Source organism: Cnephaeus nilssonii (assembly GCF_951640355.1).
Source record: "Cnephaeus nilssonii genome assembly, chromosome: 8".
In the NCBI taxonomy this organism is placed as follows: Eukaryota; Metazoa; Chordata; class Mammalia; order Chiroptera; family Vespertilionidae; genus Cnephaeus; species Cnephaeus nilssonii.
The window spans coordinates 9,985,606-10,007,161 of record NC_137079.1 but is presented as its reverse complement, the minus strand read 5'-3'; the positions used below and the strand labels follow the sequence as shown (position 1 = coordinate 10,007,161).

The 21,556-nt window shown below is 46.8% G+C and overlaps 1 protein-coding gene across 1 annotated transcript in view; it reads left to right on the top strand.

The window, feature by feature from the left end:
- Positions 1 to 21,556, top strand: part of FAT1 (FAT atypical cadherin 1) — a 114,681-nt gene that overhangs the window by 77,646 nt on the left and 15,479 nt on the right. The window contains exons 7-17 of the mRNA XM_079779363.1: positions 286 to 425; positions 2,594 to 2,869; positions 2,987 to 3,197; positions 8,826 to 12,893; positions 13,406 to 13,602; positions 14,729 to 14,882; positions 15,687 to 15,920; positions 16,980 to 17,369; positions 18,650 to 18,864; positions 19,782 to 19,919; positions 20,958 to 21,119. Coding sequence (XP_079635489.1) covers positions 286 to 425; positions 2,594 to 2,869; positions 2,987 to 3,197; positions 8,826 to 12,893; positions 13,406 to 13,602; positions 14,729 to 14,882; positions 15,687 to 15,920; positions 16,980 to 17,369; positions 18,650 to 18,864; positions 19,782 to 19,919; positions 20,958 to 21,119 — 6,185 coding nt within the window. The remainder of the gene's footprint in view (positions 1 to 285; positions 426 to 2,593; positions 2,870 to 2,986; positions 3,198 to 8,825; positions 12,894 to 13,405; positions 13,603 to 14,728; positions 14,883 to 15,686; positions 15,921 to 16,979; positions 17,370 to 18,649; positions 18,865 to 19,781; positions 19,920 to 20,957; positions 21,120 to 21,556) is intronic.

The following is a 21,556-nucleotide window of genomic DNA, read 5'->3' as shown; positions in this document are numbered from 1 at the left end:
GTTCCTAAAAGCAACGTCTTGGTCATTGCCCTTCCTTGTTCTCAAAATGGAAGCTCCTGGGAATCACCTTGGCCAATATTGATTAACGTTTTTCACTCGGATGTCGAGTGTGACTCGACACGGTTAGCATTAGAATAAAGGAATCGAGAAAAAAGCAAGCGAGTGCAAAGGGTTAATATATCGGAAATGTTCTTTTACTGGCATTCAGAATGAAAAAGCCACGAAATAGTCGGCAGGTTTTCATCCTGCAACCTCTTCTCACTTGTTTGTCCTAATTGAAACCAGGTGGCAACGAGGAGAGTCACTTTGATGTGGACAAGGGCACGGGCACCGTCATTGTTGCCAAGCCTCTTGATGCGGAACAGAAATCAGACTACAACCTCACAGTCGAGGCGACAGATGGAACCAGCACGATACTGACCCAGGTTAGTGGAGGATGAGGGAGGGGGTGCTTGTCAGAGGAGGATATGAGCCGTTCATCCTGTCCCCTGAGGTTCTCCAACCAGAAGTTACCCTGTGGCTGTAGTTAACACACATGCACACCCAGAACTTGTATTTAGGGAAAGAAAATTAACTGCAAATCCCAATTTAGGTTTTGCATATAATTAACCAGTTTTGAAATTTTGGAAAGAAGACTTAAGAAACCCACACGTTGTTATATTATCAAGATATTTTCATATTTTACTCCTTTTCAGCTGTATTAGTATAAAATATATCTCTGTTGTCCTGGCCGGTTTGTTCAATGGTTAGAGCATCGGCCCAAAGGGTCTCCGATTTGATTCCAGGTCAAGGGCACGTACATCCATTGCAGACCCGATCCCCAGCCCCGGTCAGGGTGCGAACGGGAGGCCACCAGTCGATGTGTCTCTCTCTCTCATCGCTGTTTCTCTCTTCCCTCCACCCTCCTCTCTAAAAAAAAAATAAAATAAAAACGCAATGGGAACAATATCTTCAGGTGAGGATTACAAAAAAATGTGTCCCTGTTGAGGATGATTTGTCCAAGTCATTTTCATTGACGCTGGTTAAAGCCTTGGCTACCTTAGCGAGGGCTGTGTAAGATAACTGGTAACATCGTTCTGATAATCCCTTTAGCATCTTCCTCCTACCCAAATAAAGATACATTCATCTACCAACCCAAGACCTATGCAAGCAAAGCTTTACTTCCTCCTGAACAGCTTCTCTGAAAGACTTACTTGATCGGGTGTGAAACCTCATTAGACTTTGTATGTACAGGACAGGGCCCAGGAGGTGGGGAGGTGCCTGAGGCGGGATTGTCACATTTATTTTACACGCTCAGAGCTGACCTGTCAGTGCCCAGTCCAAGTTTCAGTGGAATGGCCTTATCGAGAATGGCTGGTCTTCCTTCAGCGGTTCTGGCTCACTTGTGATTAATGGATCTTGGAGCAGGATTACACTGTGTCTGCCCAACACTCCATGAGAAGAAGAATTTGTAAATTTATAGTGGGAATAAATACATAATGATTTAATCTATAGGAATTGCCTTTAGAGCCATCCCTTCTGGATCACGGTTGACATTGAAGAGTGAGGCCTCTGTAGTTTTAAATATTTACATAACTTTCACATAAAACCTTTCTGCGCTTGGGTGATTGCATTTAGTGTTCATATAAAGTCTGATGTGACGATCCATCACGGGCTCGGTGTTCTCTGAGAGCTGGTGCAGGCTTCTCGCACCGGCCGCTGGTTCACAGGCCCGGGGCAGTGTGTTAGTAGCTTCACCTGTGCATTCCTGGGGCCCAGGCCTCCTGTGCCATCGGGACCGGCAAGCCCCTTTCTCCAGGTGCACCAGCGAAGCCTAGCTTTCTTGTTCATACTGTAAATCGCTTTTATGAGCAGTGGTCATTTCCACTGTGCCTCATCCGCATGCGCCTTTGCAATCTGAAAATGAATCCTACTGGCATGGAAAAAAGATCTTACTGGGGACGGAGTTTTTTAACATCAGCTTTTTTCCTCTAAGGTTTTTTGTTCGATGCTGATATGTTTAAGAGAGTTTATCTTTTCGTTGTATTTCAGTTGCTTTTAGGAAATAGATGTGTTTACTGTTTATACATAGGTTTTACGATCACAAAAAGATAAGAATTTAAAAGCACATTTCTTACTTTTTCATAAATATAAAAATAGTCTGTCAATGGGAATTTGGAGTCTCAATGATTAGAACAAGAAATTTAGATCCTGTGACAGTCTAGTATTTCCTCACTCAATAGCATGATAGGTACAGATTCAACGCTGATCCAGGAAATTAGTCTTCTGTAAACCTGGGAAAGTAGATTCTCTGTTATCGTTATCTGAGTAATCTAGAAATACCTCTGCTGCGTTTCATAAAGAAATGTGTGAAAGGTGTTACATTTTCTCTCCAAAGTTAGTCTCAAGAATTTAGAAAGGTCCTCATTATCATACTCATGTATAGAAATAATATGTCAATGAAAAATTTAAAGATATTTTGATTTTTGTTACTTTTCTCAGGTTTGCATTTCATTTTTGCTTAAATCAATTTTTTAAAATGTGCATCTGATTCACTGGTTATTAAAATGCCAGACTTAGGAATATTATTATGTGACTCGTTCTGTCATTGTAGGTATTCATCAAAGTCATAGACACAAATGACCATCGCCCTCAGTTCTCTACATCCAAGTATGAAGTTGTGATTCCGGAGGACACGGCGCCAGACACAGAGATTTTGCAAATCAGTGCTGTGGATAAGGATGAGAAAAACAAACTCATCTACACCCTGCAGAGCAGCATCGACCCGCTGAGTCTCAAGAAGTTTCGTCTGGATCCTGCGACCGGCTCTCTCCACACTTCGGAGCCACTGGATCACGAAGCCATTCACCAGCACGTCCTCACGGTCATGGTACGGCTCTCTGCTCCTTCTCCGGCCACCCTGCAGTTCTGAAGGGTTTCATGCATTTGAGAGGGATTTGAAGTCAGGAAAATCCCAGCGGGATTGATCAGGTTGATTTTTTTTCAGGTACGAGATCAAGATGTCCCTGTGAAGCGCAACTTTGCGAGGATCGTGGTGAACGTCAGTGACATGAATGACCACGCGCCCTGGTTCACGAGTTCCTCCTACGAAGGGCGGGTGTATGAATCCGCGGCGGTGGGCTCGGTGGTGCTGCAGGTCACGGCGCTGGACAAGGACAAGGGCAGGAATGCCGAAGTGGTGTACTCCATCGAGTCAGGTACGTAGGGAGCACTCCCGAGGTTCAGAACTTTGCACTTGTTAAAAAAGTCTGTTTCTTCTTTTCTAAAATCGGTTCTGGAGGTTAACACATTCCCGTGTATCACTGCAGAAATGGCTTCCATGGAGCTCACATGTTAGGAGCAAGAGAAAACAATTTAAGCTCTAGCTCTTTAGGAAGCCAGGATAGAGTGCTTCTAGCTCTTTAGGAAGCCAGGATAGAGTGCTAACCAGTTTGGGTCAAGTGCTTGGAGACTCAGGATATGAGCATAATTCAAAGCTGAGAGGTCCTACCACACGGAAAACTTGATTTGACCAATTCAGTATTTCTAAACTTGTATTTTTTTTAAAATATATTTTTATTGATTTCAGAGAGGAAGGGAGAAGGAGAGAGAGATAGAAACATCAGTGATGAGAGACAATCATTGATTGGCTGCCTCCTGCACGCCCTCCAGATCGAGACTGCAACCCAGGCATGTGACCTTGATTGGAATCGAACCTGGGACCCTTCAGTCTGCAAGCCGACGCTCCATCCACTGAGCCAAACCAGTGAGGGCTGTATTTTTTTAATATATCTTTATTGATTTCAGAGAGGAAGGAAGAGGGAGGGAGAGAGAGATAGAAACATCAATGATGAGAGGGAATCATCAATTGGTGGCTGCCTCCTGCACTCCTCCTCCTGGGGATGGAGCCCACAACCCGGACATGTGCCCTGACCAGGAATCAAACTGCGACCTCCTGGTTCACAGTTCGACGCTCAACCACTGGCCGGGCTCTAAACTTTTTTTAACTGCGTAATCATTTTCCTTAAACTGGAAAACGTTCTTAGGAAAATGCTGGCCTATTAATGTAATGCTTTACTTGTAGTCAGAGAGTGTTTTCTCCTGGGCAGAGCAGGCATTTCATGGTGGAGTTCTGACTCTTCCAATTACGACCCACTCAGGTCTCACAGAGAGGGTCACGCCCCTGCTCCTTCCGGGGTTAGTGTTGCTGCCACTGTCACCCCCATGCAGCTTGAACAGTTGCGTGTCACTCATGGCTCCTTGCGGTCGGTCCCCGGGGTGGGGTTTGGACTCAGAGATGTTGAGAAGCTGAAGGGTCTGGAGCTGGGCAAGAGGCAACGAGGGCAGGGAGAGCGGCTGGAAGTGTGGGCAGATGCAGGGATGGTGAGGCAGGAGATCTGAGTCTTGCCGGGGGATACAACGAGGAGCGTCACAGAGAAGCTCTGTGGCCAAGCACCGTGTTTTTGTTCTCTGTTGGATTGCTGCTATTCACCCACCCATTTATTCATCCCAGGGTCTCCTGAAGCTCATTTCATGTGCAGGTGCCATGCTGGGCGCGTTCATACTTGAACTTGATAGGTGTGGGGGTCGCCATTGGTCCATGCAGGCATGTTCTTGCTTGAGACAGGGTTCATTCAGTCTGCTTTAGAGCATACGTGTGTGGCCAGAAACGGCCTTGCTTCAGGCCTTTCCCTGCTCATGCCCAATGATAAGAGTAAGGGATTCAATATGGAGAAGGCACTTTTCAGTTCTCTGTCTTTCTTAGTGTCATTGTCAGGACAAAGTCTCTCTCCTTGTTCTGCCTTTATAATGACTTTGGAGTATTGAATCATCCACTTAACTTGCCTTTTTTTTTGTAAGTCCATACCGCTACATTTTTAGAAATTGCATCTTTTTTTAGGCATTAGAATTCAAAGAGGTGAAAATTAGCTATTAAATCATATAATTAAAAGCCAAGCAAATGGAGAGTAAATTAAAAAACAACAACAACACCTTTGTTGATGTGTTTTATGTGGTCAAACTATTTTTATTTCTTAATATATTTGAAGTTTCATTTATTTCGCTGAAAGCGACCAAATTTAGTCCATTACTCACAAGGAGGACCTCCTGTACTGCCCATGGTCGCAGCAGTAAAATGTGTTTTCATGTAGTTGGTGCCTTGCCTAACGATGGAGGTTTTCCCACTGGTTCAGAAATGCAGCCGTCAAAAAAAAAACCAGCGCATTCCACGTGTGCATGCCCAAGCACTTCAATAAAACAATTTTCCCGCAGACAAACTGGCCGGGTTTGTGTAGGAGAGAATGTTAAACTTTCCCTTAGCTTTCACATCATTTTCAACAACTGCCTGGTTAAAATATGATCGTTGGTGCCCGACTGAAGGCATGCACATTCCTTAAATGCTTGTAGGGCTAATGGAATTAGCAGCCCGGTATTCCAAGAATGGAACTGTATCTCCACTCAGGGAATGCATAATGCCAAAGGGCCCGTTCCGGCCCAGACCTGGGACTTTTACAAAGATCTTGTTTTCGATTTGGTATTATAAAAATAGTGCTGAACAAGTGCTTTATAGGAAATGACTCCCTTTACATGCTGTGGGATGGTGTGTGAGTGAATCTGTTCGAACAGCAGGAACTATAAAATGGTCCTGTGGCCGGCTCACTTACCGTTTATTCATAATCACCTGTTTCTAATGTCTGTCAGATTACATTTGATAAAGTTCAGAAGACTAGTTATAAATTCAGGCCATCACGCGGCATGTTTAATTAGCAGCGATTTATTGAGCACAAGGTTGGGTCTGATGAGGAGTCTTCAGGGGAAAAGGAATTAATTAAAGATAGCTCGGTAACAGTTGAGTTATACGCTTGGAGACACACGCTCAGCGCCATACCTACCCTGGGCAGCTTGGAGTTCTCTTTATTTTTTAAAGTAGATAATTGTAACTTCAAAACCATTGGAACGCCCGGAAACAGAAGCCTCTCGGTAAAGATGCTTATTGACCAGAATTGATTTTCTTCCCCAAACTTAGTTCAATATCATTGCACTTGAAGTTGATAGAGGTTGCCGCACTGGCCGGCGGTCAGCATCCACAGCGTGTCCCTGTGGGAAGACACGGATTCCTGTGCACAGCTCTCTGATGCCCTATGGGGTGTGTGTGTGTGTGTGTGTGTGTGTAATACAGTCATAGCTAATGAGCACACGCGTGCAAGTTTGCCCAGATATTGCCTTGCTCTAATAGCGAGAGCAGTGTAAGGCTCTTTAGAAATCACCGTATCTCCAGCTAAGGAGACTGATAAGCCCCCAACCGAGTACAGACTTCCGCCTCGGCCCTGTGAATCCGTTCACAAACCGCATACGTGTATTTCAGTATTTGGTGAGTGTGTCTATTACTAGGTCAGATGGCATGCCCAAGCCACTCAGCAGCCCTCCGTGTTCTTCCAATAAGCACCACGTTGCTCTTCCATCTGCAGATCTTGGGCTTTCTGCCGTGGTCTATGCGGGATCCATGTATGAATTGACTGGCTGGGTTCCTGTTTACCTACTTGTTACCAATGGCGGGACCAGAGCTGTCTTTAGCAAAGCCATACGGCTCCAGGTGATGGAGAATGTGATGCCTTGTGTATGTGAAGCATTAAGATTTCACTGTCCACCCGGCCGGCGTGGCTCAGTGGCTGAGTATCGACCTATGAACCAGGCAGTCACGGTTCGATTCCCGGTCAGGGCACATGCCTGGGTTGCGGACTCCATCCCCAGTGAGGGGCGTGCAGGAGGCAGCCACGGATCAATGATTACCTCTCATCATTGATGTTTCTATCTCTCCCTTCCTCTCTGAAATCAATAAAAATATAAAAAAAGATTTCACCATCTAAGATAAGAGAAAAATGCACATAGATGAAGGAGTGTAAAACATAGTAGGTCAGCTTCTTTTTTTAGGACAGATAGACGGAAGTCCAAGGGGTGGGGATGAAGACACGTCTGCAGAGGTTTTCGCAGTCTCCTCCACGATCCAGACAGCCCGTCACAGTTTTGGAAGGTGGGGGGGGGGTGATGTGCAGGCAGGATGCGCGAGGACCTTGATGACTAAGAGAGAGAATCTGGGATCGTTGATTCACAGACACAGACGGGCCGGAGACAGTTCTGCAAGGCCTGGCAGAGACAGCGCGACCCCGTCCATGGGCCAGGGTTTAGCTCAGAGCTCAGGAGCCTGCAGAAGCCTGGGCCTCTGCCCCGTGGCAGACCGGCCGTGGGTCTGGGTGCAGAGCCAGGCAGGCTTAATGAAAACCAGACTAGGTCGGGCCTCAGAAAACAATATCATGGGTTTTTGGAAAATGTATTAAAGGAAGGAAATGAAGGCCAGAGAGGAAGCGTTTCCGAGTAATGATGTGGAGAAAGAAGTGCTTGGTTAATCCCCTGGTTTGCAAATCACAGTAAGTAATGCTGTTCTGTGAAGTGCCGCCCTCCATAGCAAGCCTGGAGGAAAGCAATTGGAGGAAGCAGTTAAGTGGCAAGTCAGCCTTGTTTTGGGGGTGAGTGTAATAGTTCATTGGGAAAAACACATTCAGTTCTATGTCTAGGATAATGGAGCTGGACTCTTGTTTATAAAACAGAATAGGGATGAAGGGTTCATGGATGGGTCGAACCCTCACACTGCCTTGATCTGTTCAAAAAGATAGGTAACTGCTAAGCTGTAGTCCACTGCTGGTTTTCGTCAGAAAGATTTCAGCCGATGCTACACAACAACAGGACTCGACAGAGTTGCATTTGCAGCTGAAAACATGAATACAGTGCAGGTGAAAAGGTCCAGTGAAAAGCCAGTAAAACAATCGGAGAATTTCTCAGCCTCAACACTGCTGACTTTTTGAACGACACATTTTTGTTGTGGGGGCCGTCCTGTGTACTGCAGGAAGGTGAGCAGCATCCCTGGTCTCTCCCCCAATGTCTCCAGAAACCCCAGCTGGTGTTGCTCAGTGGTTGAGTGTTGACCCATAAACCAGGAGATCACGGTTCGATTCCTGGTGGGGCCCATGCCCTGGTTGTGGACTCAATCCCCAGTAGGGGGTGAGCAGGAGGCAGCCGATTAATGATTCTCTCTCATCATGGATGTTTCTGTCTCTCTCTCCCTCTCCCTTCCTCTCTGAGATCAATAAAAACATATTTTAAAAAATGTCTCCAGGCATTGTTGACAGTCCCCTTCTGGGTAGGATCACCCCCACTTGAAAACCACTGACTTAGGGGATACATCGACCTGAACATGATTCAGAAGAGACTATTACCGAAATCCTCAAAACCTCTGAAGTGTAGGACAAGTTATACACAAGCTTATTTATCAGTCCTCTGAATATTTAAAATAAGGGACAGTTCTCTTGAAATTGGTTAAATTCTCTTGATGAATTGAAGTCTTCCCTTTTATAATGAATGAGAATCTTAAGCATTTTCAAGTGATAAATGCTGAAATATAAATATGTTCTAAAGGGTTTTTGAAGGAACACTTGGAAAATTATGAACTTAGCTGCTTTATGGGGGTAACCATACCCTTCCATAAGCGCATTCTTAGTTAAAGCAAAAGGGAGTGTGTTTGGTGTCAGATACAGAGTGATATTTCTTCTGTTTCTTACTTTTCATAATTTATGGACAGAACTCGGACTGGTCTGCCTTATTTTAGGTGGACAGAAATGAAACAAGTTGAAAATTGAGACGAGTTCCATTCAAATGTTGGTAACCCCCGAATTTCTGTTTAATTTCAGAATATAATTTTTAAAGTTATCTTCATCGGTTTCTGTATTTCCAAATAGTACTTGATCCCTGTAGTTTTCTCTAACATGCTTCTTTTTTTTTCCGCCCCCTCCCAGGAAATATTGGAAATTCTTTTACAATCGATCCCATCTTGGGCTCTATCAAAACTGCCAAAGAATTGGATCGAAGTAACCAAGTGGAATATGACCTGATGGTTAAAGCTACAGACAAAGGCAGTCCGCCCCTGAGTGAGATCACTTCCGTGCATATCTTTGTCACCATTGCCGACAATGCCGCCCCGAGGTTTACGTCTAAAGAATATTCTGTTGAAATTAGTGAGACTGTCAGCATTGGGATTTTTGTCGGGATGGTCACAGCCCACAGTCAGTCATCGGTGGTCTATGAAATAAGAGATGGAAACATAGCTGATGCATTCGGCATTAATCCACACTCTGGAAGTATCGTCACTCAGAGAGCCCTGGACTTTGAGACCTTGCCTATTTATACACTGACAGTGCAAGGAACCAATATGGCCGGCTTGTCTACTAACACGACGGTCCTCGTGCATCTGCAGGACGAAAATGACAACTGGCCTGTTTTTATGCAAGCAGAGTACACGGGACTCGTCAGCGAATCGGCTTCCCTGAACAGCGTGGTCCTCACAGACAGGAACGTCCCGTTAGTGATTCGAGCCACGGATGCCGATAAGGAGTCGAATGCTTTGCTTGTGTACCACATCGTTGAGCCATCGATACACAAATATTTTGCCATTGATTCTAGCACTGGTGCTATCCATACAGTACTGAGCTTGGACTATGAAGAAACAAGCACTTTTCGCTTTACCGTCCAAGTGCATGACATGGGAACACCGCGCTTGTTTGCTGAATATGCAGCCAACGTGACTATCCATGTAATTGACATTAATGACTGCCCCCCTGTGTTCTCCAAGCCCTTGTATGAAGCCTCTCTCCTGTTGCCCACATACAAAGGGGTCAAAGTCATCACGGTCAATGCGACCGATGCCGATTCCCGCGCCTTCTCACAGGTAATGTACTCCATCACCGAGGGCAACATCGGGGAGAAGTTTCTCATGGACCACAAGACTGGCTCGATTACGGTGCAAAACACAACTCAGTTAAGAAGCCGCTACGAGTTGACGGTTCGCGCTTCTGACGGCAGATTCGCCAGCTTCTCCTCGGTGAAGATCCACGTGAAGGAGAGCAAAGAAAGTCAACTGAAGTTCACCCAGGATTTCTACGCGGCGACCGTGAAAGAGAATTCCACCGAAGCCAGGACGTTGGCTGTCATTACTGCGATCGGCAATCCAATGAACGAGCCCCTGTTCTATCACATCCTCAACCCCGACCGCAGGTTTAAAATGAGCCGCACCTCGGGTGTCCTGTCCACCACCGGCATTCCCTTCGACCGGGAGCAGCAGGAGGCCTTCGACGTGGTCGTGGAGGTGACGCAGGAACACAAGCCCGCCGCGGTGGCCCACGTGGTTGTGAAGGTCACCGTGGAAGACCAAAATGACAACGCACCGGTGTTTGTCAACCTCCCTTACTACGCGGTGGTCAGGGTGGACGCCGCGGTAGGCCACACCATCCGCCACGTCACCGCTGTGGACCGAGACAGCGGCAGGAATGGGGACGTGCACTACTACCTGAAGGAACATCACGAGCACTTTCAGATCGGACCGTCGGGTGACCTCTCGCTGAAGAAGCAGTTCGAACCCGACACCTTAAATAAGCAGTACCTTGTCACCGTGGTTGCAAAAGATGGGGGGAACCCAGCGTTTTCGGCGGAAGTGATCGTGCCCATCACGGTGATGAACAAAGCCATGCCCGTGTTCGAAAAGCCTTTCTACAGCGCCGAGATCCCGGAGAACATCCAGGTGCACAGCCCCGTGGTGCACGTGCAGGCCAACAGCCCCGAGGGCTTGAAGGTGCTCTACAGCATCACCGACGGCGATCCCTTTAGCCAGTTCACCATTAACTTCAACACCGGCGTCATCAACGTCGTCGCTCCCCTGGACTTCGAGGCCCACCCGGCCTACAAACTGAGCATCCGAGCCACCGACTCCTTGACGGGTGCGCACGCCGAGGTGTTTGTGGACATCGTAGTGGAAGACATCAACGACAACCCCCCCGTGTTTGCTCAGCAGGCCTACGCCGCCACGCTGTCGGAGGCGTCCGTCATTGGAACATCCGTGGCACGTGTTAGAGCGACGGATGCGGACTCGGAACCCAACAGGGGGATCTCTTACCACATGTCCGGGAATCACAGCGAGAGTCACGATCATTTTCACGTCGACAGCAGCACGGGTGTCATTTCCCTCATCCGGGCTCTGGATTATGAGCAGGTCCGGCAGCACAGGATCGCCGTGAGGGCCGTGGACGGCGGCATGCCCCCGCTGAGCAGCGAGGTGGTGGTCACGGTGGATGTCACAGACCTCAACGACAACCCGCCCCTGTTTGACCAACAGATTTACGAGGCCAAGATCAGCGAGCACGCCCCGCACGGGCATTTTGTGACCTGCGTCAAAGCCTATGACGCGGACAGCTCCGACGTAGACAAGCTGGAATACTCCATTCTGTCCGGCAATGAGCAGAAGAACTTTGTCATGGACGGTGAAACGGGCATCGTCACGCTCTCCAACCTCCGCCAGGTCACCTTGAAGCCGTTCTACAGTCTTAACATTTCCGTCTCGGACGGAGTCTTCCGAAGTTCAGCTCAGGTTCACGTAACTGTCGTTGGGGGCAACTTGCACAGCCCCGTGTTCCTTCAGAACGAGTACGAAGTGGAGCTCGCGGAGAATGCGCCCGTGCACACCCTGGTGACCGCGGTTAAAGCGGCGGACGGGGATGCTGGCGTTTACGGCCACATCACTTACCACATCGTAAATGACTTTGCCAGAGACCGGTTTTACACCAATGAGAGAGGACAGGTATTTACTTTGGAGAAACTCGACCGAGAAATCCCAGCGGAGAAAGTGATCCCGGTCCGCTTAATGGCCAAGGACGCGGGAGGGAAAGTTGCGTTCTGCACCGTTAACGTCATCCTCACCGATGACAATGACAACGCCCCCCAGTTCCGAGCCACCAGGTACGAGGTAAACATCGGGTCCGATGCCCCCAAGGGCACATCCGTCATTAAGGTTCTTGCGAGTGACGCCGACGAGGGATCCAACGCCGATGTCGCCTACGCCCTGGAAGCCGATTCGGAGAGTGTTCAGGAGAACTTGGAGATCCACAAGCTGTCTGGCGTCATCACCACGAAGGAAAGCTTAATCGGCTTAGAGGACGAGGTGTTCACTTTCTTCGTGCGAGCTGTGGATAACGGGGCTCCGCCCAAGGAGTCTGTTGTGCCCGTCTACGTTAAGGTCCTCCCCCCAGAAACGCGGCTCCCCAAATTCTCAGAGCCGTTTTACACCTACACCGTGTCCGAAGACATGCCTATTGGGACCGAAATCGATCTCATCCGAGCGGAACACAGTGGGACGGTCCTGTACAGCCTCGTCAAAGGGAATACCCCCGAGAGTAACAGGGACGAGTTCTTTGTGATCGACAGGCAGAGCGGGCGGCTGAAGCTGGAGAAGAGCCTTGATCACGAGACGACGAAGTGGTACCAGTTCGCCATCCTCGCCAGGGGCGCTCACGGGGACCGCGAGGTGGTGGCTTCCGTGGATGTCAGCATCCAGGTGAAGGATGCCAATGACAACAGCCCCGTCTTGGAGTCTAACCCATACGAGGCCTTTATTGTGGAAAACCAGCCGGGGGGGAGTCGAGTCATCCAGGTCAGGGCTTCGGATCTGGACTCGGGGGCCAACGGCCAGGTTATGTACAGTCTGGATCAGTCCCAGAGCGCGGACGTCATCGAGTCTTTCGCCATAAACATGGAGACAGGCTGGATTACAACCCTCAGGGAGCTCGACCACGAGAAGAGAGACCGTTACCAGGTGAAAGTGGTCGCATCGGACCACGGGGAGAAGGTCCAGCTGTCCTCCACGGCCATGGTGGACGTCACCGTCACCGACGTCAACGACAGCCCCCCACGGTTCACGGCGGAGATTTATAAAGGGACCGTGAGCGAAGATGACCCTCCGGGCGGTGTCATCGCCATTCTAAGCAGCACAGATGCCGATTCGGAAGAAATTAACAGACAAGTGACCTATTATATAACCGGTAAGACATTTCAACCCAGTGGCTCAATTTAAAACCAAACACATTAGAAGTCTGGGTGCTGAGAAATGTATTTTATGGGAATTAGAAGGTGAAGGGATGTTTTTAGTTAAGTAAAACTACGATGAGGAGAAATAGCACCAGTTAAGCTACATTTCAAGTTCTTTGCCTGTGCAAAGGAAATAGTTGCTTCATTATACCTTTTTTATTTGTATGACTCATTTATTCAACTTTAACTTATAAATATAGTCATTAAAAAGAAAAGCTATAGTAGTTTCAATGTAGGCTAAAGTATTACTTAGTAGTCTTTATATTTTATTTGGCTGAATGCTGTATTGAAATACAAATTTTAATGGGGAAGCTCATACACCAAATTCAAATGTAATTAAAAAAATAACCTTAACTATTTTAAACCATAACATTATATATCTATTCTATAATTTATTTTTTCTACCACATATTTTCTTCTCTATTTTAACAAGTCCGACTGTCATCTTTCTCCATTGATTTAATAGGAGGGGATCCTTTGGGGCAGTTTGCTGTTGAAAATATACAGAATGAATGGAAGGTGTATGTGAAGAAACCCCTAGACAGAGAGAAAAGGGACAATTATCTTCTGACTATCACAGCAACTGATGGCACCTTCTCATCAAAAGCTATTGTTGAAGTGAAAGTCCTTGATGCCAACGACAACAGTCCCGTTTGTGAAAAGGTAGGCTGCCCTTTAAGTTTCCAGATTACGAATCCAGGTTTCTCTCCTAAACCACCCAGTAGGACTGTGGTGGGCGGTAGGACTGTGGTGGATGCCGTGGTGTCATTCGGTGTGTTTCATACCATAACCTCTTCCTGTTTAAGCAGAGGCGAGTGTGCAGTGGGGCAAGAGATGGCCTAGCCTCAGAACTGGTTCAGGGCGGGCTCCAGGAGTTTGGAAATGATTCAGAATGCTGTAAAGTATGGGCAGGATTGCATTTGTGTTTACCTCTAAAAATGCCGTGTAAAGTTTTCAGGAAGCGATCCCCTTCATTTGGGGAAGAGGTTACTTTGGAGGAAGTATCTGGCCAGCAGTTCTTCAAACAGAGCTCACTTTTGCTCTTACCGTTTTGGGGAGACTTGCTCTTAACACACTAGAGAATCTACGGGGTTCACAGTGCGGCTCCTGCAGCTAAGCTGCTGTTTCACATGAGATCGAATAACCCAGAGCAGAGCTGTCCCATGGAGGTGCAGGGTGGGGGCTTGGGCAGGAGTGATCGCCGTCTTACGTGGTGGTTTATGACATGGATTTCTAAACAGTTGGAACAGGAGACACCCCTTCATTTGAGAGTCGGGTTGGATGTGAAGAGGGATTAGAGCTGGTGATGGAAGAGCCCTGGCCTGAGCTTCCTTCACCCACGGGGCCTGGGGGGATCTTCGTTTTCTCCCAAGACACGAAGATCGAAGATCGCTTCTTTCTGAACTGCCTGTATTTGGATTTGTGTTCAGAACGGTTGCTAGCAATAGATTTCTGTATTGGAAACCAATCTTTAGGTCAATGTGGAGAGCGCTCTTTATATTTTTCTCATAGGAATTTAAACTGAATAGGAACCCAAGTCAAAGACATAAAGCACTGCATTCAGGACTCTGTAGGCTGAATGTCAGGTCAGACTCGGCAACATCGGGTTGTTCACTGTTCTGTGGCTCCTCCTCGTTTCATAAGAAAAATGGTTTTGAAAGCTCCTTGGATTTTGACGTCATTTCCCATGTTTTCTAAGGCCAAAGCGAAATGATCCATTTTCTGTCATTTGCTCGGCAGCCATGCTGTCAGTGTTTTGTGTTGACAGCATTGTTTTCGATCTCTGTAGACTTTGTATTCAGACACGATTCCGGAAGACGCCTTCCCCGGGAAGCTGATCATGCAGGTCTCCGCCACGGACGCTGATATCCGGTCCAACGCCGAAATCACATACACCTTATTTGGTCCAGGAGCAGAAAAATTCAACCTAAATCCAGACACAGGTAATGATGGAGTTTGGGGCAGAATTAACTGTGCTCCAACAAAACCGTATATGTGGGTAGTTGTAGATCACTCGGCAGAATTTGAAATTCCGTTTTGTTCATGTAACATGTACTTGGCTGCTACAAAATTGTCATCTTTTAGAAACCGAAAACAGCAACTTAATGGGTAAAATTTGGGGTGAGAGAAAAAGTCAACAGCCAAGGATTCAAAGTCGTTTTTTATCACCTTTAAAAATAAAAGAAAACCTCAAGATGTTAAAGTGTATTTTAAGCTTTCACTGTCTCCATTTTATATATAGCTTGCTTTCATGAATTCGTGACCATAAAGTGGTAATTTAGCATATTCCTTAAAATAACTCACAATGTTTGATTCATCTTTAAGTTGCTACAGTTGTATTTCTCTTATAATTCGTATTTTATTAAAATTGGGGTCCAGTAATAGTTTTCTATTAAGCTGTCCCCCACCAAAGAACTAATTATGAACATAGGAATCTAATATTTTGAGTCATCTAGAAACATTTAAATTTGGCCAATCAGGTAGCCGTTTTGTTTTGTGACATACATACTGCAAGAGGCCCCGGCCTTGCTATCCTTGGGACTTAAAGAGCCGGCACCTGGCAGGTTGGAAACCTGGAACTCACTGTACTCACCCAGCTGCTGACCCTGTCATTGACAAAACTGGTCCAAAGGAAGGCTGTTACTCAGATTTTGTGATTGTAAGAGAAAAGGGGAAGACGTAACTTTGGGTATCGTGGTTCACGTCGTAAATTTCAAGGGAGGCCATTTATTTTTGTTTGTTTCTAGGTGAACTGAAAACACTAGCCCCCCTGGATCGCGAGGAGCAAGCGGTTTACAACCTTCTAGTCAAGGCCGCCGACGGAGGGGGAAGATTCTGTCAAGCGCACGTGCTGCTCACGTTAGAAGACGTGAATGACAACGCCCCCGAGTTCTCCGCCGACCCTCACACCATCACCGTGTTCGAAAACACGGAGCCCGGGACGCTGCTGACCAGAGTGCAGGCCACAGACGCGGATGCAGGTACCACCGGACGGCGCCCTGTCTTCACACGGATCATTAGGAGCCCCTGTTTCAAAACACATCCCAGATTCGGGCCGTTGAGTTATTGTACCTCAGGCGTGTTGAGTAACTCCTCATCGTTGTGTTATTTCATTCCTGGGCCCTAAATGTGGAATGAAATATTTAGAATAATGAGTTCACGTGTAAGGAGTATTTGCAGTCTCAGAATTGTGCCCAGTGAACATGCTGTTAGGGGTCTGGGGTGTCCCTACCGTTCTGGTTAGTGACTATGTTGACTGATCTTCATTTCCCATTGAATTAGGGAAGTGTTGTTTTGTGACTAAACCATTAGTGACATACAGATATTTTAGTATCATAGGAACAAATGCAATATTTTACAGTTTTACAAACCTTTCAAATTCTTGTGGAGAAATAAAAGTCTAGGATGTCTAGCGTTTTGATATCAGAGAATAAAAATAACTTCTTCGGTCATATTAATACTGAATAACTAGAAGAATAGCAGAAATGCTACTTTTCAAATAAATCTGTGTCACTGAAGGTAAGTAATAAATAGACTTTGAAAGAGCTGCTGGGGCCCTGGCCGGGTGGCTCAGTGGCCTGTACACCAAAAAGGTTGCGGGTTTGGTCCCCAGTCAAGACACATATGGGAGGCAACTGATCAATGTTTCTTTCTCTCTCTCTCTCTCTCTCCCTCTCCCTCCCTCTCCCCCCCTACTCCCCCTCTCCCTCCTTCCCTCCCTCCCTTCCTTCTCTCTAAAAAAATAAACCCATACACATATCCTCCAGTAAGGATTAACAAAAAAGGATCCGAGTGTTGTAGCATAAGTTCATATAAAACAGTCTTAGAAAGCTGGATAACTATGAAATTATATTTACTTTAACTCAGTACATTGATAATCTAAACGTTTCCTTTTTTAAGGTCATAGTCACAATGACTTTTAAAATAATGTGTTTTAGCCTTTTTCCTTTTCAATATGTATGCTGCATGCGTTTTAAAAAATATAATTTGTTTAAATTCTTTGAAATAGAGCCTTCTGACGTGATGTCCTCTGTTGACAGGATTGAATCGGAAGATAGCCTACTCTCTGGTTAACTCCGCGGACGGGCACTTCTCCATCGATGAATTATCCGGGATCATCCAGTTGGAGAAGCCTCTGGATCGAGAGCTGCAGGCCGTGTACACGCTCACCGTGAAAGCTGTAGACCAGGGCGTGCCAAGGAGGTTGACGGCGACCGGCACTGTGGTTGTGTCCGTCTTGGATATAAATGACAACCCTCCCGTGTTCGAATACCGCGAATACGGTGCCTCGGTGTCTGAGGACGTTCTGGTTGGAACAGAAATCCTTCAAGTGTATGCAGCCAGTCGGGACATCGAGGCAAACGCAGACATCACCTACTCCATCATCAGTGGAAACGAACATGGGAAATTCAGCATCGATTCTAAAACAGGTGACTCACCGTGTAAATGACAGGACGCCCTTTATTCTGCCGTAAAGGGTAGATTGCCCGGCACTCGGCCTGATATAGAGGGACTGGTCATAAATTGTTAGTAGATACTCTAAAAAGATGAAGCTCACGTTTCCTTTGTATTGTTATTTTAAGTGGGGTTTAACGTGGTTTCGAAGACTTCAAACTGTGGTTCTACATAATAAAATACATTTCCGATGTATCCATTATAACTACAAGCAAATTAACTTTAAATAGAAAATTAAAGTATTTCACTTGAGGGATTTAGTAAAGATATAGATATAAAATGCGATAAATTAGTGAAGCTGAAGACTGGAGGATAGAAGAGGACCTTGCATAATGGCTCCTTTTCATCCCCGTATGGAACTCATGGGAGGTAGCTTCCCACGTGAAATGGCAGTCCCCACCTCTTCGATCTCAGCCCCTATGGGGGCATCTGATGATTCGGAAAGATGACTTTTTTTGATTATGCCAGGCATGCATAGCAGGTGGAGTTCTTTGAATTACACTGACGGGATGACTGCCAACAAGGTCAAAAGTCATCGGAGCTTAGGCTCTTGCTGCGTAAATACTTCCCTAGTTGTGGTAACCTGTGGTCTAAATAGCTTTATGCGTTAGCACGTTGTAAAAAGTTGCTCCATTCAAATCGCATTTAATTGTCCATAACTATTTCCTGGGAGAAGTAAGTGTGTGTGAGTATGCGATTTCAAAATTTATTTTTAACACATATCATAAAACTTATTTTTCAGGGCTCTGTAAGTAGTATGGGCAATACATCAGTGAAAAAGAAAGGTATTAAATCATTATTAAATCAAAGGGATTTTTAAAATGATGAGATGTAGTTATTCTAGAGATTTTTGTACAAAAAGGATGTGTATTTCTATAAAAGAAAAAATATGAGAAGGAAAAGAAAACAAAGCCAAAGGAAGGATTTTTATGTTTTTATTTTATTAAATTACAGTGAAGTCTATGATTTAGAAGAGATAAGACATATAGTCATTTTTATAGATGGGGTATTGATGGTGTTGATTGGGAGAGTGACTTAAATAACACAAAGAATATAAGAAAAATAAGAGAAATAAATAAGGATCAGGGATGGGCAAATTCATAATTCTAATTGGTGAGTTTAGAAATTAGAAAACATACATAAACAGGAAGTAAACTTTTGAAGTGAAAGTTACATTTATTTCCAAGTGCCGATTTCATCCCTGAGTAAGCAGTGGCATTTCAAAGTACGGGAGTAATTTTGATTTTCCGTGCAGGGGCCATATTTATCATTGAGAACCTGGATTACGAAAGCTCTCACGAATATTACCTGACTGTGGAAGCCACTGATGGGGGCACCCCTTCCCTAAGTGACGTGGCCACGGTGAACGTGAATGTGACAGACATCAACGACAACACCCCGGTGTTCAGCCAGGACACCTACACGGCCGTGGTCAGCGAGGACGCTGTTCTGGAGCAGCCTGTCCTTACGGTGTGTATTTTTTTCCCCCTAAAATACATTTTTATTGATTTCAGAGAGGAAGGGAGAGAAAGAAACACCAATGATGAGAGATAATCATTGATCGGCTGCTTCCTGCACACCCCCTGCTGGGGATCGAGCCCACAATCCGGGCATGTGCCCTGATTGGGAATCAAACCGTGACCTCCTGGTTCATAGGCCGATACTCAGCCACTGAGCCACACGGGCCGGGCACAGTGTGTATTTTTTTCCTATAGTTTTCTTCTGGATCTCTGCAAGAGGTTTTTCTGTTTGTTTGTTTGTTTGTTTGTTTGTTTTAGTAAGATTGATCCAGCTTTTCTGTAGTGGCCTTACTTGAATATATTTTGAAGATATGGAAATGTCTTTTGTTAAGCCAATTACTGACTGTATTATAAGTAACTAGAGGCCCGATGCATAAAATTCGTGTGTGTGTGTGTGTGGGGGGGTCCTCCTAGCCCGGCCTGCATCCTCTCGCAATCCGGGACCCCTCGGGGGATGTCCGGCTGCCAGTTTAGGCCCGACATCCCTCTCGCATTCTGGGACCCCTCTCTCCTAACCGCCCGCCTGCTCACTCCTTACTGCTTGGCTCACCATTCCTTAGTGCTGCCACGGAGGTGGGAGAGGCTCCCGCCACCACCGCTGCGCTCACCAGTCGTGTGCCCGGCTTCTGGCTGAGCGGCTCTCCAGCTGTGGGAGCACACTGACCACCCAGGGGCAGCTCCTGTGTTGAGCATCTGCCCCCGAGTGGTCATTGCGCGTCATAGCGACTGGTCATTCTGCCGTAACGGTCACTGGGCTTTTATTCTATAGATTGCCTTATAATAGCGAGCTGTTGATATCAGAAATTTGCTGCAAGATTTCAGTCCTTTCCTTCGCTGTCCCCTAAGCGAGAGTGTCCTATTTTCTAGGTGATGGCTGATGATGCGGATGGTCCTTTAAACAGCCACATCCACTATTCCATAATAGACGGCAATCAAGGAAATCCATTTACCATCGACCCCGCCCGGGGAGAAGTGAAAGTGACCAAACTTCTAGACCGGGAAACAGTAAGCGAACACATTTGGCTTCCGTTGTTCACCGGTGGCAGAATCAGGACATGGAGGGGCCCTCTAGTCAGACACACCAGCGTGATGGGAAGTGCCCGAAGGGTAGAGCCAGCCTCGTCCTTCCCCGCTGACCAGCACGATAGAAGTACTTGAAAACCACAATATGGAAATACGGGGAGCGTATGAGAGCTGTGCTTCGTACTTGCAGTTTAGATGACAGAAGGGCATAGTCGGGAGGAAATTAGTGTTGACTCCAGTGTTTTGCGGCACTTCGTGGAGCCAGAAGCTGGGTTTTGATAACAGCAGACATTAGGGAAACCACAGGTGCTGAGAGAAGGGCTGCAGAACACACTCAGGATGTGGCCAGCGTTCCCGCTCCTCCCACCACTCGTTCTGGAAAGGAGAGCGGAGCGGGGAGCTGCCCTGGGAAGAAGCTGCCTTACTGGACTCCGGTTTTTTATAGGAAGTCAGGACGGGAAAATATCAGGAATTGTAGGCCGTTGAGTACAGTCCAACTGGGAGAAACTGATGGGAGGGGGATGTGGAATGCCCTGAGGTGTTGAAATCGGCAAGCACTCGGGTGGGACCTGCGCCACGTCTGTCTGCTTCGGGCTGAGAGGAACCTAGGAGAGGTTGCCTTCCTCCTCGTTACAGCCTTGGAGATCCGTTAGCACTTTTTTCTCATCATTTGAATTACTTTTCTGTCTTAACTTTTGTTAATAGGTCCATAAGTTTTTCAGGTTTGAACACTTGGACAGAATGAGTACGTATTCAGGAGGCATCAGAGAATCCAGTCACCACTGGTGTCTTTTTCTGTTGAGCCAATATTCTGTTGAGCCAATACCATCCATTTGGCAGCTACGTTATTGGCAGTGACCTTGCTGTAGGTTGGGGAATTGCCCACTTGTAGGACATAGCAAGTGGTGACGGGCGTTCAGATCTGCCCTTCCCGGTCGTCGGGAGTACATGTCTGATCGAATCCCGTCCTTTGGCTTTGTGAAAATGGACACACTGTCTCTGTGTCTTGTCCCCGAAAAGATTTCAGGGTACACGCTCACAGTCCAGGCGTCGGATAATGGCAGTCCCCCCCGAGTCAACACAACCACGGTGAACATCGACGTGTCCGACGTCAACGACAACGCGCCGGTCTTCGCCCAGGGGAACTACAGCGTGATTATCCAGGTACCTCGGGCGCTGAGGGCTCATTGCACGCGGCCCTTTTGAGACGAGCTCCTTTATGGCCTCAGTTATTCCTCTGAAATGTCTTTCTTTTCCAAAGACTGCGCCTTAGAAACATGGGATGGTCAAAGGAGAGGGTCTTCTTCCCGACTGACAGATGAGCGTTTTCAAGGCGCAGCCAAGCGTTACCTCCTTCTTGTGCTTTGGTGTTCAAGATACTCTCACTAGCCTGATGCTTTTTTTTTTTTTAACTTAAATCTTTATCATTTAAAGTATTACATATGTCCACTCCCCCCCCCCCCATTGACCTTTCCCCGGCCACTCCCACCCCCCATCACATGCCCTCACCCCCCCTACTGTCTGTGTCCATGGGTTATGCTTATATGCATGCATACAAGTTCTTCGGTTGATCTCTACCCCCCCCCCCCCCCCCCCCCCGCCTTCCCTGTAGGGTTGGA